The sequence below is a fragment of the Protobothrops mucrosquamatus genome, unplaced genomic scaffold, assembly GCF_001527695.2.
Source record: "Protobothrops mucrosquamatus isolate PMUCROS unplaced genomic scaffold, P.Mucros_1.0 scaffold_123, whole genome shotgun sequence".
Lineage (NCBI taxonomy): Eukaryota > Metazoa > Chordata > Lepidosauria > Squamata > Viperidae > Protobothrops > Protobothrops mucrosquamatus.
In genome coordinates, this window is record NW_015386199.1 from 217,307 (window position 1) to 240,031 (window position 22,725).

At 36.8% G+C, this 22,725-nt stretch overlaps 1 protein-coding gene across 1 annotated transcript in view; it reads right to left on the reverse strand.

The window, feature by feature from the left end:
- Positions 1–22,725, reverse strand: part of CEP112 (centrosomal protein 112) — a 223,309-nt gene that overhangs the window by 65,930 nt on the left and 134,654 nt on the right. The window contains exons 18-19 of the mRNA XM_015816958.1: positions 12,945–13,007; positions 860–1,009 (exon numbers count right to left, since the gene is read on the reverse strand). Of these exons, the coding sequence (XP_015672444.1) occupies positions 860–1,009; positions 12,945–13,007 (213 nt within the window). The remainder of the gene's footprint in view (positions 1–859; positions 1,010–12,944; positions 13,008–22,725) is intronic.

Sequence of the window (22,725 nt, forward strand, 5' to 3'; positions counted from 1 at the left end):
GGGACCTTGGAGGTCATCTAGTCCAACCCCCTGCTCAGGCAGGAAACCCTATACCATTTCAGACAAATGGCTGTCCAGTCTCTTCTTAAAAACTTCCAGTGTTGGAGCATTCACCGCTTCTGGAGGCAGGTTGTTCCACTGGTTAATTGTTCTGACTGTCAGGAAGTTTCTCCTTAGTTCTAGGTTGCTTCTCTCCTTGCTTAGTTTCCATCCATTGCTTCTTGTCCTGCCTTCAGGCGCTTTGGAGAATAGCCTGATTCCCTCGTCTTTGTGGCAGCCCCTGAGATATTGGAATACTGCTATCATGTCCCCCCTCGTCCTTCTCTTCATTAAACTAGACATACCCTCAAATTCCTACATTAACACAGCCAAACCTTGATTCAGATATTTCAAGAAGACCCAGTTAGAGTCCAACTCTGATACAAGGGTGAAATCCCCCATTTATTCTAGCTCTTACTATTCATGTTTATGAAATTTGGTAAGGAAGCACAAAAATGTAACTTTTAACATGCTGAATATTTCAAACTGTAAATGAACCACATATTCAAGCACGTGTTTAAGGAAACGTGAATGAATTTTGTTAAATCACACAAAGAAGGCAAGCGATGGATATTTTTCAATTAATCATCTAATGTGCTTAGAAATTTTCATTCGCTGTATTGTTTAGCATTCACAATGCATCTAAAACACAACAGAAATAACAAGCGTATTTTATATGAAATTTCTAGAGAAAAAGAACTGCTGACTTCTATAAAAGCGTAACTTCAACATGCATTTTTAAGGCCACAGTCAATATTTTCAAAACTTTTAATTATACTCAAACAGCTGGCAGCATAATTGACTCAAAGCCCCAGATTACCTTGATTGCTGTGTCATTATCTCTAATCAGCTGCTGCTTCTCATCTTCAAACTTTTGTAAAACATCTTGCAGACGCCTTTCTCCAGCAAGTTGCCGCTGGTTGCTTTCCTCTGTCAGAGAGGAAATGGTTGTCTTAAGTTCAGTTATGATCTAAAAAGAAAACAGCATGCTAAAACTATTGCAACAGAAAGAAGTTATACATTTTGCAATGTATTTATCATTGACACAAGAATTTGAGTTGCCAAACTCAACTGTTATGTGCCAGCGAGCAGAAAATTCTACAGAGAGAAAAGAAACATTGAGCTTGGAACAGCATAAACTGCTAACAAAAACATTTAGGGGAAAATTTTCCACTATGAAAGTTCCTCAATAATCTGCACACCAGAACAAAGCACACTTGTTATGTGAAAAACAGCAAATATAGGATTCCAATTTTCCACTTTACTGTAATGGTTTGAAAACTGACAGTCTGAAATGCTTCTGCACGTATACTGAGAAATGCAGCAAAGAGAATATTGAGTTAACCACCAAAGAATGAAAATGTATATTATCGTACATTATACTACTGTACAGTATAGCCAGTCTGCCTTTTTTGCGTGAGAGAGACTAGTTATCAATACATTCATTTAGCCATTTGCAAGCAAATTTTCCCCAGTAATCTCTTCTACCTGCTCTGAACTACATAGTGTATATTTAGCACTGCCCTAAAGCAGCATTCATTTCAGTCTCCATATTACATCTTTGGTGGGAATTCTTTCCTTCCCAAACCATTACTGGGAACTTTTTATAGCTGAGATTCTTTTCTTGAGGAAAACAGTGAAACCCTAGTTTATTTGGTCAGGAGTGGGTAATCTTAATCTACATTAATAAATATTCTTTAAAATATTGCTGCCACCATCCCCAAATGATAAACTGAGATTTTTCTTGTAAGGTTATATTCTTTCTGTTTAATCTGGAAAGATTAACATAAAGGATTGTACTCTGTACTCTTTACATAATCAATTGTGAATGATTAAAACTTTATTTAACAGTAAAGACTTTACCAGATTTATTGAGATGAAAAGGGTTTCAGTTTGCAAATAATATATCTCAGTGTATACTAGACTGAAGACAGCCATTCTCTGAACTAGCAAAGATGCAAGTCTCTTCACTATTAACAGGGTAGTTTGCCATTTGTAGTGGGATTTAGTGGGATTTAAACCAAATCAGTGTATACGAGCACATATACACATCTATAAATAGAAACAGATAGAAGAAAAAAAGTAGTATAGTTCTTCAATTATAAGGAAAAACTGAGAAACCCAAGGATACATATGAATCCTCCTTGGATAAAAGCAGCAGCAAATAAAAGCTATGCTACCAGATAATCTTTTTCAGAATAGGGTAGAAAAAAGCCATATGGAATTCCTTGTAGATCAGTGTTTTTTAAACTTGGAAATGTTTTTAAAATTTCAATTCCCATAATTCCCCACCAAGTGAACAACCGTAATGCAGTCTACATGGGCACAACATTCACAAAAGATTCACGTTCTTAAATAGCAGCAGGATAAGAAAAATCAACTTAGCTGGGGAATTCTGGGAGCTGAAGTTCATACATCTTAAATTTGCCAAATTTGAAAAAACACTGTTGTTGATGAAGCAAAAAATGGAACATACGATTTGCAGACGGAGTCAAGGCATGCATGCTGGCTTGAAGGGGCATTTTGTAACAAAAAAGCAAAGAATAATGTATCAATTCTGGCCAAAGTAAAAGCTAAAGTAAAAATCAAAAATTCAGAATGTTTATGAGGATAAGTAAGAACTTGGAAGGTACCCATTTATTTATTTATTCATAACTCAAGGCAGCAAACAGACACAATATTCTTTCCTTATTCTATTTTTCTCGCAATAACAATCCTGGAAGGTGGGTTGGGCTGGGAGAGAAGGACTGGCCGAAAGTCACTCAGCTGGCTTTCATGCCTAAGGCAGCACTAGAACTTATATTTTCCTGTTTTCTCGCCTAGTACCTTAACCACTTTTAGGAAAATCACACAAGTTTTGAGGATGGGAACCAGACTTAGATTGATTTAAACATCAGTGTCCTGGATATGTTGTTTAAGAACAATTTTGGTTCATAAAGACACATTCCTGGTTGCTGCTGTTTTTATATTTATATATCATGTCAAGGAATTGTGCAGGTGTCCAAATGAAGTCAGAGACACTGACACAAACTTGCAGTTTTATATAAGTAAATATATTTTACATCTATATTTACAGCAATCAAGACAGTCAGGCAAACAAGAGCATCATCAGGTAAATCACAGAGCATACAGGGCACCCAGAAGAAAAAGGTGGGGAAACAGGGAAACTCCCCCTCTACACCCACAGCAACCAATCACAGCATGCATTGCCTCATGCAGGAGTCAGCACTCTCCAATTAATCAACTACAGTGAGGGGAAAAAATATTTGATCCCCTGCTGATTTTGTACATTTGCCCACTGACAAAGAAATGATCAGTCTATAATTATAATGGTAGGTTTATTTTAACAGTGAGAGACAGAATAACAACAAAAAAATCCAGAAAAATGCATTTCAAAAAAGTTATAAATTGATTTGCATTTTAATGAGTGAAATAAGTATTTGACCCCTTCACAAAACATGATTTAGTATTTGGTGGCAAAACCCTTGTTGGCAATCACAGAGATCAGGCGTTTCTTGTAGTTGGCCACCAAGTTTGCACACATCTCAGGAGGGATTTTGTCCCACTCCTCTTTGCAGATCCTCTCCAAGTCATTTAAGATTTCGAGGATGACATTTGGCAGCTCAAATCTTTAGGTCCCTCCACAGATTTTCTATGGGATTAAGGCCTGGAGACTGGCTGAGGGAAGGAGGTTCTCATCCAAGATTTGACGGTATATGGCCCCATCCATTGTCCCTTTGATGCGGTAAAGTTGTCCTGTCCCCTTAGCAGAAAAACACCCCCAAAGCATAATGTTTCCACCTCCATGTTTGAGATGCGGATGGTGTTCTTGGGGTCATAGGCAGCATTCCTCTTCCTCCTAACACGGCAAGTTGACTTGATGCCAAAGAGCTCGATTTTGGTTTCCTCTGACCACAACACTTTCACCCAGTTCTCCTCTGAATCATTCAGACTTTCATTGGTAAACTTCAGATGGGCCTGTACATATGCTTTCTTGAGCAGGGGAAACTTGCGGGCGCTGCAGGGTTTCAATCGTTCACTGTGTAGTATGTTACCAATTGTCTTCTTGGTGACTGTGGTCCCAGCTGCCTTGAGATCATTGACAAGATCCTCCCGTGTAATTCTGGGCTGATTCCTCACTGTTTTCATGATCATTGAAACTCCACAAGATGAGATCTTACAGAGAACCCCAGAACGAGGGAGATTAACAGTTATTTTGTTTTTCTTCCATTTGTGAATAATTGCACCAACTGTTGTCACCTTCTCACCAAGCTGCTTGGCGATAGTCTTGTAGCCCATTCCAGCCTTGTTTAAGTCTACAATCTTGTCCCTGACATCCTTAGAGAGCTCTATGGTCTTGACCATGGTGGAGAGTTTGGAATCTGCTTGATTGATTGCTTCTGTCAACAGGTGTCTTTTATACAGGTAACAAGCTGAGATTAGGAGCACTCCCTTTAAGAGAATGCTCCTAATCTCAGTTCATTACCTGTATAAAAGACACCTGGGAGCCAGAAATCTTGCTGATTGATAGGGGATCAAATACTTATTTCAGTCATTAAAATGCAAATCAATTTATAACTTTTTTGAAATGCGTCTTTCTGGATTTTTGTTGTTGTTATTCTGTCTCTCATTGTTAAAATAAACCTACCATTAAAATTATAGACTGATCATTTCTTTGTCAGTGGGCAAATGTGCAAAATCAGCAGGGGATCAAATAATTTTTCCCCTCATTGTATAACTGTGTGTTCTGATTCACTGCACAACCCCACTGCTTCAGCTACTAAATTTAAATAGCTTAACATACCACCTTTATAATTTTTTATAAATAACTCAAGGCAACGAACATACCTAATACTTCTACCCCCCCCCCCCATTTTCCTCACAACAATTACCCTGTAAAGTGGGATGGGCTGAGAGTAAATGGCCCAAAGTCACCCAGTCAGTTTTCATGCCTAAGAATCTCTAGAACTTGGTTTTCTGATTTCTAGGCTAGTACCTTAATCATCCTCACCTGCATGAGCATCTTTATCTTTACCTCCTTAACTCAACCTTTAATCCTTTTAATGAAGATTTTCTCTCAAGCTCTTTTTTTTCTGCCTGTTCTGTTACTCTGATGCCAGGTACTCTGAAGCTTGGTTGAGAAGTATACTATTCAAGATGGTTATATGTATCATGACTACAGTTATTACTGAGAGTTGTGCAGGTTTTTGTGCCTCATAATACTACAATGCAATAAACTATCCTGCAATGGTCTATGTGTCAATAAACATGGTGGGGTGATATCCTTAGTTTGACTTATTCATCTATAACCCTATACTTTGCATGGGAATCCTGGTTCATGAAACTTTCATTTACTTATTTAATTTTTATTTATTTGTATTTATTAAATTTATATGCCACCCTTCTCACTATCCAAAGCACTATCTGGATAGCTTACAATGCAGTACAATAAAGGCAAATATAAAAACATTAAAATTAAGAAGAATTAAATAAAACTAAGAACCAATTGCACAAGCAATAGGGAGGTGGGATCTCCTCTATTACTTCACAACCACCTTTAGCACAAAGTGTTCCCATCGGGGGCCCAAGCCATCCACCAGCGTCATGTCTTCAGGGCCTTTTAGAAGGCCAAGAGGGTGGAAGCAGATCTTACTTCTAGTGGAAAGATGTTCCAAAGGCAGGGGTCATGACAGAAATGACTCTTCTCATGGATCCCACAAGCTAGAATTCCTTGACCGACGGGATCTGTAGTAAGGCCTTTCTGCCCGCAGTCACTGAAGCAAAACAGTTCCTCAGATAACCTGGCCCCATGTCATGAAGGGCTTGATAAAACAGCTCATGCAACAGAGGTGTTAATATGTGCCAACTTAGAGGTATCTAGACCTGCCTGTGTGACTTTCTGTATGAATTGTAATTTCTGAATACTCTTCAGAGTGCATTGCAATACAGGTAGTCCTTGACTTACGACCACGTTGAGCCCAAAATTTCTGTTGTCAAGCCAGACAGTTGTTAAGGGAGTTTTGCCCTATTTTACCATTTTTCCTTGCCATAATTGTGAAGTGAATCACTGCAGTTGTTAAGTTAGTAACATGGTTAAATGAATCTTACTTCCCCATTGACTTTGCTTGTCAGAAGTTTGCAAAAGGTGATCACATGGCCCCAGGACACTGCAGCTGTCATAAACACATGCCAGTTTCCAAGTATCCAAATTCTGATCACGTAACCATGGAGATGCTTGCAACGGTTGTAAGTGTGAAAAATGGCCATAAGTCACTTTTTTCAGTGCCATTGTAACTTCGAACAGCCATTAAACGAATGGTTGTAAATTGAGGACCAGCTGTAGTCCAAATGAGAGATGACCTAGGCATGAGGGATTGAGCTAACTTTTAGTCACCTATCTGAATGAGCCAATATCATTTCTTAAATAATTTCAACCACACCTGAGATATATTCTACAAATGAAGACTGCATCCAGACTTCATTGCTGACCTCTTTAATTATTGTGAAATCCTGTCTCTGAGTTTTGCAAAAGATCCAGCTGTTGCAAAGGCTTCCTAAGTGATGCATTCCTCCATGCGCAGATGAAAATCAGTGCCATAATTCCTTTTTATCACAATGCTTCTACAGAGGAACTTGCATATAAACTCCTTGCATCTTCACAACCAGCTGGAAGCTAAGACAACCACCATAGAAGAAATTTTCAGTGATTCTTGAGCCTGCAGCTAAACTTTCTATTCATTTACTCTTTCTCAGAGGTTATGTTTGCACATGTAGTCAAAAGGTAAATCCCCATTTACACAAACGTGGTTTTTTTTTTAGATAAGTAAAGAGGTTCCCACTCACAGATTTTCATCCAGATGGATAATACACCGAAATTTCAAAAGTAAGCAGAGAAAGAGATTTTCCCCAGCCCTCGATTGCTGGTAAAGAATACTTGATAGGACATAGGAAGATTATCCAAAGCCCTTCCTTTTTGGCTAGAGAGCAAAACAGTTCAGTCTTTTTGTAATCCTCAAGAGGGGAAGGGGGAAAGGAGAGGCTTGCCTGAACAGATTTTTTTTAAAAAAGAAAAATCCTTTGGGCCTCACCCTTTCTGGTAAAGAGTCTTTTTCTCAAGGGACAGTGAGCAAGATTGTGGTTAGATACAAGACACATTAAGGGAATGAACACATCCTCAGATAATGAAGGCTTGGAATGAGAACTGGCGAAAGCCAGGGGAGAGTTGGTTTCTTGGAAAAAGACAAAGCCTGAGAAAAACAAAGGGCAATATTCCAGGTTTATAAAAAAGTAAATTATCTGTGGTAATGTGCCAAACTGATTTCCCTGGAGAATGGAGGTTAAGGAGAAGCTCTAGATCAGGACTCATACCAAGTCAAAGGAGGAAATGTCATCATTCAAAAGCCTCTGATCAACAGCTGGAAATCTGTAAGGAGCAAGATTTACTCAGATGAATTACTGAATTCCCTAGAAACAGGAACAGCAAAATGAAATACACTGTCAGGCATTTGTGCTTTATTTTTTGTGGGTGTGTCTGCTTGATTGTTTCTTGGAAATTGCCCTTGGTAACTTTCGTGTTTGAAGTTTGTAAGGCCAACTTTGCTTCCTGTATTTTTGTTCCTTCTTAGGCCCTTTGAGCCACAGATCTCCCCCAGTGTGGATCTGTACCCAATTGCCCTGATAGCATTTTATGGGACATTAATTTTAAGACATTGTTTGCTGTCATTGGCATTATGTTCTTTATTTTTCCATCTGTAATTGGCTTTGTATGTGACTTCCTAAAGCTAAAAGTAATCTTTACATTTTTATTTTTAATAGTTAATTTTTTAAAATATAAATTGTGCTTTTGTTCCAACACCTCAGAAGGAGAGGAGGAATTATTTTCTCTGGTCACACTCCTAAAATTACAATGACCAGGAGGTGGCAGTATAGAGTTCATGTTTCTTTTTCATTATTTTGGTTATACTTACTGTTATTGAATTCAGCAGGACTTAAAGCACTGGGTTTGTTTGTTTACTAATCTTACACACATATACCTGAAGTTTAATTCAGGCAAAGCTTTTTCATAAATGCTCTTAAAGTCTTTTTAGATTGAAGCCGTATAAATGAAAATAGCTACTTTTGCTGGTTTATGAGAGTGACACTGCTATTTCATTTCAACTTCAGAATTTATTCCCTGGCAAGTAATGGTCTTCAGAGTGTGAGATCCCCTATTTGTCTTACATTCTGTTGTGATCAGAGGAGGAGGCCAGGTCAAAGTATTCCCCCAAAATAGGTGGCAGCAACAGAAATACAGCCTAACAGCTGTTCCACAAAGGTAGGGCAAAAGAACAGGCAGTACTAGAGGACTTGGGGGAACTTAGGCAGGCAACCCAGCCCTTCTCAGCTGCTACAGCATGGCATGGCTGATTAAATCATCAATTCCCCTGACCATCTGACATATATACATGTTACAGCAGTGCAGATCACCAGATATGTAAAACTGTAATCTGTCAGTGAATTTTTAACCCTCAGCTGCTGCAAAAGGAAATTGGCACTTTCCACTTCTTAGATCTCTCTCCCCCCATCCTGTAGACCAGTGGTTCTCAACCTTTTTAATGCCGCGACCCCCCAACCGGTCGTAAGTCGAGGACTAAACCGGTCATAAGTCGAGGACTAAACCGGTCGTAAGTCGAGGACTAAACCGGTCGTAAGTCGAGGACTACCCAACTGGTCATAAGTCGAGGACTTTCCCTGCAGGAGCACCGCGCATGCGTGGTTCCGCCCCCTGCGCCGGCCGAGGCGTAGCTGGCAAGCGGCAAAGACGGAGCAGGCCAACCACCAGCTGGCCCAGCTCAAGGGAGGTAAGGCACCCGCCGGAAAAGGGGAAAAAAATGGCAGACAGCCTTGCTTGGCGACCCCCGTGAAATGGTCGATCAACCCCAAATGGGGTCGCGACCCATAGGTTGAGAACCGCTGCCGTAGACTCTACCATGGGGGGGGGAAGTGTGGAGTAATCAGGGTCAGTGCTGTTACTCACACCCACCAACTACCTACCATTTTTCACTCCCATATAGCAGGGAAGACACAATATAACTATCTGTTGGACCATGGACGTCCAACCTTTTAGCTTGCCTGGGCTGCACTTAGTGAAGACGAATTGTCTTCTGCCCCATATCAAATATATAGTATAGTTAATGTATGTAAATATCACTAAAAACCACACAATAATGATAAAAATTTACAATTTTGTGGGGCCACATTACTAGCTGCTAGGACTGGGTACATGTGCCAGCTTTAGACAATGCTTCTCTGAAATTGCATAATTCATATGTATGTCCCTAGATTAAAGAATCCTAGTTACAAGTCAGCCACTTTGTCTTTTTCAGGATATTTATGGGTTATAGTATGGAGAGACTCTGCAAGTGCACAGAACAGACTTTGATCTATGTTATATATTAATTTAACATTGAAATCTACGCCTTGCGACTAAAATGAACAAAAGTTGAATTACACAACTGTAAAAGTGAATTGTCTTTGTTTACATGTTTTAAATTTTATAACATTTAATTACTACTAAAGGCTGGAATACTTAATACACTTACTTACAACAATCTTCCCTGCCTTGGTGCTTTCCAAAAGTTTTTGGATTGCAACTCAGCCATTGGCTGTGCTGGCAAGGCATTTTGGAGTTGCAACAGCAAAACTGGAGAAGACCAGATTGGGAAACGATAACTTGGTGTAAACTCTTCTGAATACTATTTGACTGAGCTTGTAACAATGCAGAGGGGATCACACAGTAAGGATACTGAAGCATTTGTCCATATAAAAATACCCTGCAATATTAAACTGAATTCCAGTAAGGCAAAAAAAAATCTATGAACTATTATGCAGCTTTTTAATTTGAATATTTCATTTGATTTTGTAGCCAGAAAAATAATTCAAAGGAAGCAAATGTTCCTTACATAATGCTATAGTAATAGGGGTGTGCAAAATAAAAAATATATTTTGTTTCAAAGCTGAAACTATTGAGTTCTAGAAGTGCTGCCAAATCATTATTTAAACCAGTGCCTGTCCTGGAACATCACTGGCTAAAGGGAAGCAGGCAAGGGAGGGAGGGAAGGGATCAGAAAGACCAGGAGAGAATACCCCAACAGGGGTAGGTTTCACAGCTTAATCTGAAATAATTCAGCAGAAGCAAAACTCAGAATGCTTTAGCTGTTCTGGATTCTGCACACAGCAAAATCCAAAGGGATCATCCCAGAGTGACTGCCAGATCCCCAAATCTGTTGCATCTTGTATTCCACATTGTCTGTCTATTGAGTCACCCACCCTAATCTTCTTAGCATCTTCCACCCTATCTTTCCTCTGCCACTCATGTCCTGATTCTTCCAGTTTTTTTTCCCTCTCTCAATCAGTTGCTGCTGTTGTTGCTAATGCTCCAGTGATGATTCAGGAGGGCATACTGCGCCAACCCCAATCTTGCCAGGGTCTTCACTCTATCTCCTCTCAATAGCAGCTGCTGCAGATGTCCACGTGCATCATCACTAAGGATAGTCGTCAGTCTTAGCTTTGCCTTACTCTTACCTTCATACACATCACTTCAGTCTGGAACATTTTGGTCCACAACTTGCTACAAACCAAGCTTTGTTTTGAACAGGGACCTACAAAATCAGCTGTTTCATGCAGGAAAGAATAAATGTATGAAACACTCTGCCCAACCCTAGACTGAATCCATTCCTTTTAAAACAATCCAGTTTTATGCTTCAATTCACATCAAATGATGCTCACATAACTTCTAAAAGCAGTAAGCAAACCAATGATTAGGCACTAATATTTAGGGAGGGGGAAAAGAAATATTATTTATTTTGAACACATTTACAAACAAGTTCTTGAAGTACATTTTCTTTTGAAAACGGCCCAGGAGGCAATAGAAAGTTAGAGACCATACACAATTTACAAATAACCTATTATTTACATTACAAAACTGTGTTTAAATGGTAGCCAGGCCACTGAAAAATTAAGAGAAATTAAGGTAACAGAATTATAGATGAAGTTCAATTTTAAATTAATTTCTAATGGCAAAAACACATTTTATACATGACTCATCCTATTAGCCTTCTGTAAATACAAGCAAATACACGTACACACTGATTAGAAGTGTGTTCATTTGTTTCCCAGAGTATATTCATACCCTCAGCGGCGTCAGCATTTCAGGCTTTTATATTTTAATTGGGAAGAATTATTTCCATGGGTGTCTATACAAATGCTATATCTACTTGCAGGTGAACTTTACCATGAGGATTTCATGGATATGTCCAAATGGATTTCTTGGCAACTATATGGAACTGGTTTGCCATGGCCTATCTTTTTTCCCAGCCTAGCCTACACACTGAGATTTCCTGGAAGCCTTACACCCATACCTTTTAACCAAATTTGACCCTGTTTAGCTTTTCCAAGTGGGACTATGGTGCTGTAACATCTAGGCCAGACTGCATAATGCAGGAGATATATTTCAAGCAACTATTTTCATTCTGCTTGCGCAATAAAAGTAATCAAGTTCCAGCAGATCTGATGCTCAGGGAGGAGTCAGTTGCAAGCCTTAAAATAATTATTTAGTCTTCCTTTCCATTCCATGTTATCTTTCCACTGATACCACATTTATGGCTTTCTACTACTTTCCTAATGATGCAAAGTGGAGTTTCACCAGGCTGTACTGATGAACAATTCTTCTTCTTCATAATTAAAAGAGTAAATGTAAATGTAATTTGGTCATGCTTAACCTATACTAATAACAGCGTAATAATCAGTTGAACTATATTATAGAAATCTGACCCTTCCTCTCCAAGCAAGAAGGGGAAAATGGAGCAAATGCCCTTTCCAATTTTGATAGAAGCCAATATAGAATTATTGAATTCTTTATAGAATTACCAAAGTAAGCAAGAGAAGGAACATGTTGACCACTGGGATACCTCTGAACAGTTCAACATAGTCGTTTTTACTGGTGGACTGATGTGGGCACAACTGCTCTTGAAAGAACTTTATCTGAAAAGGTAGAGCTAGACAGGAGCAATTTATTTAAAATTACACACACACACCCAAGTGCTATCAGTGTTTCTATATTCAAGGATGTTATCATAAAGACTGTATCTGCACAGGGAGAAAAAATTAAAAGGCAATATCATGCCCAAATACTAGTGCCTTATGGGATAATGTACTCACAATAATTTGTAATCATCTTTCACCCCACCTAAATACGGCAAATATCTCCATGTTCAAGTAGCATATAATCCAGGATGTCCTGAGCATGTAGGAACTGACCATCTTTTTTTTTAGGCCTCAGTCCCAGCCATGATAAAGTACACTAGGTTCTCTTATTTCTCTTTCCACTTCCATCTACAATGGCATGACTGGGTTGACAGCACTGCAAAGTCAGGAGATTGTGTGTAACCTGCCAACTTCTTTTTTTTCCTAGAGTGAAGATGAAAACTAAAACAGCCATGGATATTGTACACAGAGATAACCTCTTAGGATTAGCTGGCTGGATCCAATGACCCAATTTTGGTATTTGTGTGAGATGTTAGCTTCTCCTTATAACCAAATTAACACTATTGTACAAACCAGACTGTGTATTTGTAGAATTTCATTTTAATGCCACAGGTTGGCAAATTCATTATTTAAATTTGCTGATATTGAGGGGGAGGTGGGTGGGTAACATGTGAGAATAAACCGTAAAAAGCAAAGTAACATCTGCCAACAGCAGAATTTAACTTTATGGAAAGGAAACAGGTGTTAGAATAAATCCTGGTAATATAAGTATAGATATCAATGTGGTTTTTCTGTTTTCATCTTTAACTGAAAAGACAAAAAAAGAGAGAAAACTTTCCTAAAGAAATATCCTTGTGTATGCTTCATTTTTTGTTTCCTACCTGTGAAGATTTGGCGAGCTTCTGACTGTATTCCTTTTCAATCTGCTTCAACTTGCTGTTGGCCTGAAAGACACAAACAAAAAGGGAAACCAGATTATCTCAGATGAAGAACGTGTACAGACATTTTGCCACTGACCTCTGTTGCCTGGCACTTCGTCTGCATGCCTATCACTAAGCAGCTGGGAGCTTTGCCAATTCCAACGCCCTTTTGTGGCAGCCAAAAAAACCCTAGGGCTTGCCTTTGATCTAGGGCCAGCTATTCATCACTTGAAAGAGAGGGAGGGGGGAAAGGGAGGAGAATAGCACTGCTGCTGCCAATTATTAAAAAAACATAAAGGCCTCTGTGGATTTTTTTTTTTAAGTTTGGGGGGGAAGAGGGAGAGTGAGTTTATCTGAATGACCTCATCTCAGTAAGAAGAAAAAAGGGAAGGGAAGGGGAAAAAGTCACCAGCTCTACTGGGGGCTGGGAGGATATAATGTGACAGATACTCTATGATATTGTATGCCAACTGATGCCTGCTAGTTCCTTTTAAATATTCCCATGTACCTTTTTGACTAAAAATTGGCTTCCATTAACTCAAATTCCACTACACTATAGAATCATTTCAGCTTATTTTGACCCACAGCTCTCTTCTTCTCCCTTTTTAGCTTCTCTTTTGTACCTCAAAGGTAAGAAGTAAACAATCTGGAAATAGGGCTTATTTGTTGATTTGATACCACGTGCAGTTGCAAGAGCAGGATTTCTAAAACTAACTCAACCCCCCAACTTTCAAAGAAATATTTACCTAGATTTCTCTGTTGACTTAAAACAGTTAAGAATCTATCCCAACTTTTCAAAGGATAACTCTCGTACTTAATTATGAACCAATGAATGTGCTCTGTTCTCATGTTTCTGGACACAAGGCACAAAATACTATATTCTAAAAAAACGTACGGGTAATTTGGCACATTGAAAATGGGACAATAACTCTGAGGCACATGTTTCCCTGTTCTTTTATTGAGCAGGGAAATATGTGCATGCACAATTACTACACCCTTGTACAATATTTTTCTTTGTTAAGAGGAAACAAGCAACTTTGGACAACACCCATTTATTAAGAAAGTGTAAGGCAAAACTAGTCAGTCAAGCTATTGACTTTGTAGCTGAACCAATGGTTCCATTTTCAAATTAAATTCTGTAGCTGTAAATTGAAATTAGGTCTTTTAGCTTAATACAGAAATATTTAGCAAGTATCAACAGGGAATTACATTGATATAAAAATGTCAAAATGTGGGTACAGCATATTAAAGGGAGTCCTTGACTTACGACCACAATTGAGTCCAAAATTTCCATTGCTAGGCAGGGCAGTTGTTACATGAGCTTTGTCCCACTTTACAACCTTTCTTGCCACAGTTGTTAAATGAATCACTGCAATTATTAAATTAGTAGCCCGGTTAAGTGAATCTTGCTTCCCCATTAATTTTCCTTGTTAGAAAGTCACAAAAGTTGATTACATGATTCTGGGACACTGCAGCCATCATAATACATGCCAGTTGCCAAGTGTCCAAATTTTGTTCACATGACCATGGGGATGATGCAACGGTTGTAAGTGTGAAAAATGGTAATAAACAACACTTTTTTCAGTGTTGTAACTTTGAACAGTCACTAAACAAACGGCTGTAAGTTGAGCATTACCTATAACTGCTGGTGATTAAAAACTGCAGAAGGGTGTCAATGTCTTTTCCACATTTGACATAAGAAAAAAAAATGGGCCACCCATATTCTATGACCATATAAGCATTTTATACACTATATTTCTTGAAGAGGTCATCACCACAGCTGGTTGCAGCAAAACATAACAAAAAGCACTATGGCACAATAAAAATGATATGCTTACTATGGCATCAATTTTTGATATAGTAAATACTACTTCATCAGATACATGGAATGTTAGCTTCAGTTGATAGCATACAATTAACAATGACTTCAGAAGGAATGAAAACTAAGAAACGCAGTCTGTGATACTTGCATTAAAATTTAATATATAATAATTATAGTGACCATTCATAAAACACAGTTAACAACACATACATTCGGGCATGAGTTAGCTAATTAACATTGTCAATGTGGATTAGCTCAATTCAGATTGTTAGTTTATTTTATTAACAGAATTATATGGCTGCCTATTTCATAATGATTCTAGGTAGCATAAATCATATTTGTTCGTTTATTTAATGTCCAACCTTTATTACTTTTGTAAATTACTCAAGGCACTGAACATATCTAATACTCCTTTCTCCTCTTGTTTTCTTACCTGTTGCCTTAACCACTACACCAAACTGATCTAAAACCAAGATAAAACAAAAATAGCCTTCTCTCCAGTTGCAAGACCAAACAGTTTCTCAGCTCAACTTCCATCCTAGCTCAATGCTTGAGGGAAGAGCCAGGTCTTCACCACCTTCTGTAGGGTTAAGGGATAGACATCCATTGAATCTCAGGTAGAAAGTTGTTTCAAAGGGCTGCAGTGGCCACTGAGAAGTCTTGCCCATAAGGTGGCATCTAAGGGAGGAGATCTGGAACTTGCCCACTCTATCTAACCGGCAGATACTCTCATGGTCTTGCAAATAAACTGTCCCTGTGCCATGTAAAGCTTTCAAGGTTATAACCCAGGACCTTGAATTTAATTAGTTGATTAATATATTAAATGTAGAGACCACCCATCTCACTGAGTGATTCTGGGCAGTATTCAATGAAAAACATAAAAACCATATAAAAATATTATAACGTCAATAAAAAAGAGGCAATTAAAACAAGGATAGAATAATTAAAGCTAATTATTGCACCCAGAAAGCAACTGGGAGACAGTGTAGCATATACAGCTGCACTGTAACTCAAGTGAACCATGGGGCACCCAAAACCTGCACATGCTACTGCATTCTGGACCACTGCAGCTTCTTGGGCTGTCAGTTGTAAATCCGCTTTCAATACCATCTCTACTTTGTCAGATAAAATTCGTTCTACATTTAACATTTCTTTTTAACACCATCGATCATAAGAACACTGTCAACATTGTGACTACTATTTTCTATGAGATCATATTGACAAAGTTCCTTGTCCTCTTTCACTAGCTCCCAGCAGTTGTACATTTTGAATTAGCAGCTGAAATGAATGTTAGTTTGGCTATGGTTATGTAAAGCATATTTTGAATTCAATAACTTTTGTCTTTCAGGTTTATAATATAGAACTGTTTAATATGACCTGGACTGCCTTGCCCCAATACTAGCACTGGTGGAGCCAATACTAGCACTGGTGGAGCCAAATTATCAGGCAAGACTTCACTAGGAATTGCCTCACAAATTAATTTTGTTTCAAAAGATCTAACAAAAGGACAAAAGAAATGAATATTGTTTACACTTATGCCTGGAAAAGGTCATAATTATTGTTGTAAGGATGGAAGTATATAGAATTTTTGTCAGTTATGCAGTGCTTTGAACTTACTTTATCTTATTTGTACAAATATTTAATTGTCATGAAATCTGAAAGGAGGACTATTTTAACATTCATTTTTTTTACATTAGGCTCTGTGATTCATGTTTTTTTCTCTTTTAAAATTAAGTAAATTAACTTAAATGTAAATAATGAACTGCATAGTATGAGATGAATATTAATTTTTCTTAAACATATTTTAAGTAAGAGAATTAATTACTTTATCTCCTCAAAATTAGAACATTATAATGTAACATAAAAAAACAAAATTTCCCCTCGGTGTCAGATCAGATTGCTCAAATGTCCTCTTCCCTCTTTATCAAAAACTAATCAGTTGAAATGCAAAACAAACTATAAATATCAGAAATTCATTGCTGCATGTCAAGTAAAGACCCATCCTTCTAAGATTAATTATTTTGGTCAGCCTGGTACATATAAAATCTACAGTGCTTGAAGCCTAAATAAATTCCAAGTGCTGGGAAGGTAGCCAAGCAGAACATCCTCAATCAACAAGATTGATCCAAAGACATATTAATAACCCACTGGAATTTAGCCCCACATGTGGCAATATTAGTACATGTCCAGACCATGTGAGTTTATATTTCAATTTCCAAACTCATATCCAACAACAAAACAATTGCATGATGCCCTTTATAAAGATTCTCTTGGAATTAACACATATGAAATTGAGCTTTGTGTTGTATTAATCTCATTTTATATATTTATTTATTTCAGATATTAAAATACAAAGACTTCCATTTTATATTCTTTAATATGATCCTCCTGGGTTTCACAAAATACAACATTCAAATTCATTATTCCAAAGTTTGCATCGATTGTTAATGTTCGTTTCTAAATCTTCCTTCTAAGCTTAGGCATCTCAACTATCTCATTCAAAGTTTCTAATAACTGTGAAAGGCCACAATAGCATCAGTTTCCAACAGAAAAAACAATATGCTAAGTTCAATAAATTGTCAAGAACTGCTAAAGGTAAAGTAGACCTGTTTAGGTTCTACCAAAAATGTTAGCACAATTACCCTAGAAGTAATTTTATTTAAAGTAATTGTGTTGCAAAAGACTTACTTTATCTTTATAAAAGTTATAAACATGAAGTTATGAGCTATTTTTAAATTGGAATTTTCTCATAATAAATATTTTTTCTTAAAGAACCAATAAATTTGAACCATTAACTGCAGGTAATCCACAGATGAACAAGCAATTTAACACTTGTCAGGATTTTAGTGGGGTCAGATAATAATTTTCAAGCTGAATCCAAATATCTGAATTCTGAAGTTCCTTCATCCAATCAATAGTCAAATGTAAAATAAATAGTGAAAACTTGAAAGTGTAGACATTTAAATCCATCTTTTCTCCAACATGTAAATGTACTTTACAGATTGAAAAATAAGAGGGATGCTCCTGCCCGGAAATCAGAATCCTATATATTTTCTTGAATAAAAGGATAGAAATAAGAACATTTCTTTAAAAAAGAAATAAAGATTAGCTATAAGATCTATCTTAAATAACCTCCCCACCTACAGCAAAATTAAAACAATATGGCAACGCTATTATTATTATCATTATAAAATTATTCTTTTAAATTTGGGGGGGCATTTTTGTTTTCAAATAATCCAATTTCACTTATTTATTTATTTTAAAAAAACCTTGAATTTTAAAGATTTTCCACTTATTCAATAAAAGTATGATTCAGACACTACGTGCTTGCTAAAAATGTATACTAATTCCAACAAGGCTAATAAACAAGACTTTTGAGGCTGTTAAAAGTTGTGGCAAGATTTCTACATTTTTATTCTATCAGATGAAAATCTGCTACAGGTATATAACAGGATTATATGCCGGCATTTGATATGGATTATATCTATATTGTAGGCTGCATCATATTCAGCCAAAGCTTTGGTGATAATAGTTTGGTGGAATAGATAAAAGGCTAAAAATAAAGTCTCAAAACTGTACTAATTATCTCTCCTCTCAAATAACACAACAGATGCAATTCATTTGCAGTTCTATGGTATTTGTTCCTTAAAAAAACCCTACATACTATTGCTGGTAAAAGCTTGTTATACTTCCTTAAAAAGATCCAGTCGGATCAGAAGTGATGATTAACAAGATACTTGTTGTCTTGTAAAAGGAACTTTTGAAGCATTCCTTTCCTCTTGTCTGACTCACTCAGCTGAGCTCTGGGCCATGCTTGTGACACTACAAACACTTGTACAGTGATCAGTTCTGACACCATAAACACTGAGTTGTGGTTTCCCTGAGTGAATGAGCTCTGCAGCTGGCTGCTATTTAAGAGAAAGTTTTCATTCCTAAATACCTTGATGAGTAGCCACGAGGAGAACGGAAATGACAAATGGGTTTGGTTTTGGCAAAAACATAATGGTTCATAGTTTGCGAGAGCAGCTGTTTCTAAAATATAGATCTGAAGTCTCCATAGGCATAAACATCTTGGTCTTTATGGTTCTATCCTTAGTTCACCCTACACTGGCAGCTATTGCAGAATGCACGGCATGCAAGCTACTCATGCACTTTTTGAAAATGCTCTAGGAAGTTTAAAAAGAACCCACCTCTCTAAGCTTCAGAGAGCAAATCAATGGCAATGATTTTTGTAACAAGTGCAAATTTCAACCTGCCTTTATTTATCAACATCAAACTGTAAGGATCACAAAGATTTCAGTGTGACTCATATACGGTGGTACAAAGGGCAGCATAATGACTACTAATTTTATCCCACTGGGTTTTACTAGACTTTTTTTTATTCATTGCCAAAGCAAACATACACACACTCAACCGCTAATATTACAATATTAGAAGTCGAGCTCATCCATTTATTAAATGCTGGAAAAGTCAACAACTAAAGTTAAAATTTTTGAAAATTTGGGAGCAATGCAAAAAAAGTTTATATCTGTGCTTTTTTCTTTGCTTGCTTGCTTGCTTTAAGAGAGGAATAAAAATTCTAGGAGAAAATTAAATTTATTTATTTAACTTTTATATCCTGGCAATCTCTAGGAACTTTAATTGGCTAATGTCCAACTAAAATTCATATTACCACAAATATTTTAACTGAATTGAATTAATTTGATATAGAAACTACCCTACTCCAACCGACTCATCATGATTAACACTACTACCACTAAAATATACAAGGTACATAAGAGAATGGAAAGGAATGTAATGTTAGAGCCAATCTTCAATGTTCTGTTTTTCACTATCAACAAAAGACCTTACTTCCTTACACCTCCGATTTCTCTAAAGTCTCCTTTTGTATAAAGAATTCCTGTACCATTAATAATTCCTTCGGAAAGACTCAGGTAAATGGGAACTAGACAATTCCCCCCTTTTGGGTTTCATAGACAGGTACATAACGAGGTTGTCACTCTCGTTTACGGAGGACCTCCTCTGAAGTCCCAAAAGTAGCCTAGATGTAGGCTTTATAGGTAAAAACCACCATCTTTAATTTGTATCTGGAAACAACCTGGTAACCAAGGCAGTGTCTGTAGTATAGGTGAAAAACATTTGAATTAATTCTCACCTGCCAGCATATGGGCTGCTGTATTTTGTATCAGTTTAAATTTTCAAGTAGTTTTCAATAAGTGCAATAATCCTGCTTTAAAGAAATAAAGGTTGTTTGATTGTTTGTTTGTTTGTTTGTTTGTTTGTCTGTTGCCAAGGTCTCCTGCTCTAAGAAAAGCAATAACCGACTTATCACCAAAGCTTGGCAAAGGTACCCCTTGTCATTACCTCTAGTTGCTGGGTCTTTTTTTTTTTTTTTTTTTACAGAAGCCATGACATCTCCCAGTACACTACACTGGACACATAATGGCTACTTCCAGTTTGAGAAATTCACTATCTATTTCTCAGGACATGATGCCAGGAAGACAAATGGTGTGGCATTTATCACAAGCAAGAAACTTACTCAAGCAGTCAAAAGCTTTTCAACGGTTAATGGTCGCATTATTACCATCTGAATCTGTGCAAAGGACCTCAAAATCATAGCAGTCCAAGTCTATGTCTGATGCCATGGAACCTGAAATAAAGAGTTTCTATGCCAGCATTGAAAAGCTCTGAAGCAAGTGTACCAAAAGGATCCAGTTTGCATAGTGGATGATTTCAGTGCAAAAGTTGGCAGCCTTCAACTTCACATCATGGATATTTGGTTCAAATAGCACAAGTGTCGCTTATGCTGTACATTTGGACCTCACCAAATCAACTGCACCATAATTAGATCTGCTATGTCTTATGCAACCATTGATGGTCCAATTTAGTCCTTGCTGTCAAGATATATTCAGGTGCCAATTGCAGTTTAGATCATGAATTGTTGGTGGCTAAGATCAGAGTCAAATTATGCAATATCAAAAAGAAAACATCATCAAACAAGTTTGGCATCACCCAAATCTCTGCCATGCATGCAACTGAGATGAAAAATAGGTTTGAACTTGGAAGGGAAGCTTTGCTATGGAAACCTGCCTGGCATAAGAGGAAAGCTAGAATAAGATTGAAAAATGAAATTTAAAATTTCATATATTGGATTAAAGGCAACCTAGAACTATGGACTGATGTAAAGATTAAGATTATGAGTTTGAAGTAAAGAGATGTTTTAGATTTGGATTGAATTAATAATTAATTGAATGTTAATTAAATAAGATGACTTGTGTGTTTTATAACATGGATGTTTAGCTATGATAACTAAATGGATGAAATTTGAATTCTGCTCAATGGATTGAAATGATTTAAGGTCTGATACTATTCTGTCAGCTTAAAGAGATTGATTAATTGATGGATTAGACATGTATAGAATAGATAGATATACACATTTAGATATGGCTAGGATACATTAATATTTTTGTTTAAAAATGAGATATTTTTTATATAATGGATTAAAGGTAATCTAGAATATTAAGAATGTTTTTTTTAGAATGTTAGGTTCATTTGTATGAAAATTATTATGTAATGGAATGAAGAAAATTGAAGAGATGTTTTAGATTTGAATTGAATTATTAATTAATTGAAATTTAATAAGATGATGTGATTGTTTAATGATATGGATGTTATCAGTTATGATAATTAACTGGATGAGATTTGAACTGTTTAATGGATTGAAATGATTTAAGGTCTGATATTATCTTGTCAGCTTAAAGAGACTGATTAATTGATGGATTAGATAGGTATAGATTAGATTAATATTTTACTTTAAATAGGGTAGATTAGTGGAAGAAGAAATAAATAAGATTTTGATAAAATTAAGAAAGTAGAACATACTTGGAAGGGATATCTGAATTGAAAATGTCTTTATTTTAAGTTAATTTGATTACGGTATTGTAAATTTATAAAGCTTTAAAACAGGTTCAGGTTGAATAAATTTAAGCTAGAATTGGATATTCTAAATACACTATGCTATTTGAGGGAAAAAGAGAGGGAATATTTGATGTATTGATTATTTTATGTATGTATGTTTTGTTCTAGGATGTTTGATTACCTCAGCACCACGGTGTGTCCTGAATACTTTGTTTTAAGAAATTAAAAAAACCAATACATTTTGTTAAAAAAAATAGGTTTGAACTGCTGGACATTCCTGAAAAGATAGCCAAAGAATCGTGGCAAAAAATTTAATTGACCATCGCTGAAACAGCAGCTGAACACATACCATACAAGAACTCCAGAGAAAAAGTGCAAGTATCTTTCAAATGAACTCAGTGGAGTTTTTTCCCCACATTTGTTATTCAACCGTATGTTGAGGTGATCATGAAGAAGATGGAACTTGAAGACTCAAAAATTAGAGTAAAGAGTGGAAGAAGAAACACCCACAATCTTCAATATGCTGATGACAAAACTTTCCTCTCAGAAACCAAAGAAGGCCTGAAACATCTGATCAAAAGGATTATAGAAGAAAGAAACTGTGTTTCTTCCTGAACATCAAAAACACTAAGCTCATGACCACAGCGAGGAATGCAAATTTCAAAATAACAATTGATGGTGATGTGATCAAATGTGTGCAAGAATTCACTTTCCTAGGATTGCAGGTTGATCAAAGCAGTGAATGCAGTTCAGAAACAAAACTTTGAATCACACAGGATCACACAGTAAAGATGAGCATGAATAGAGTATGAAAAAGCAAGAACATAATCCTGGCAACTAAATGCAGATTAGACGACACTATCATGTTTCACACAGCTACCTACAGTTGTGAAAGTTGGACCATGCAAAAACTAGTTAGGAAGAAAATCAACTTTTAAGCTATGGTATTGGAGAAGGCTGCTGGACAGCAAAGATGACAAACTATTATTATTATTATTATTA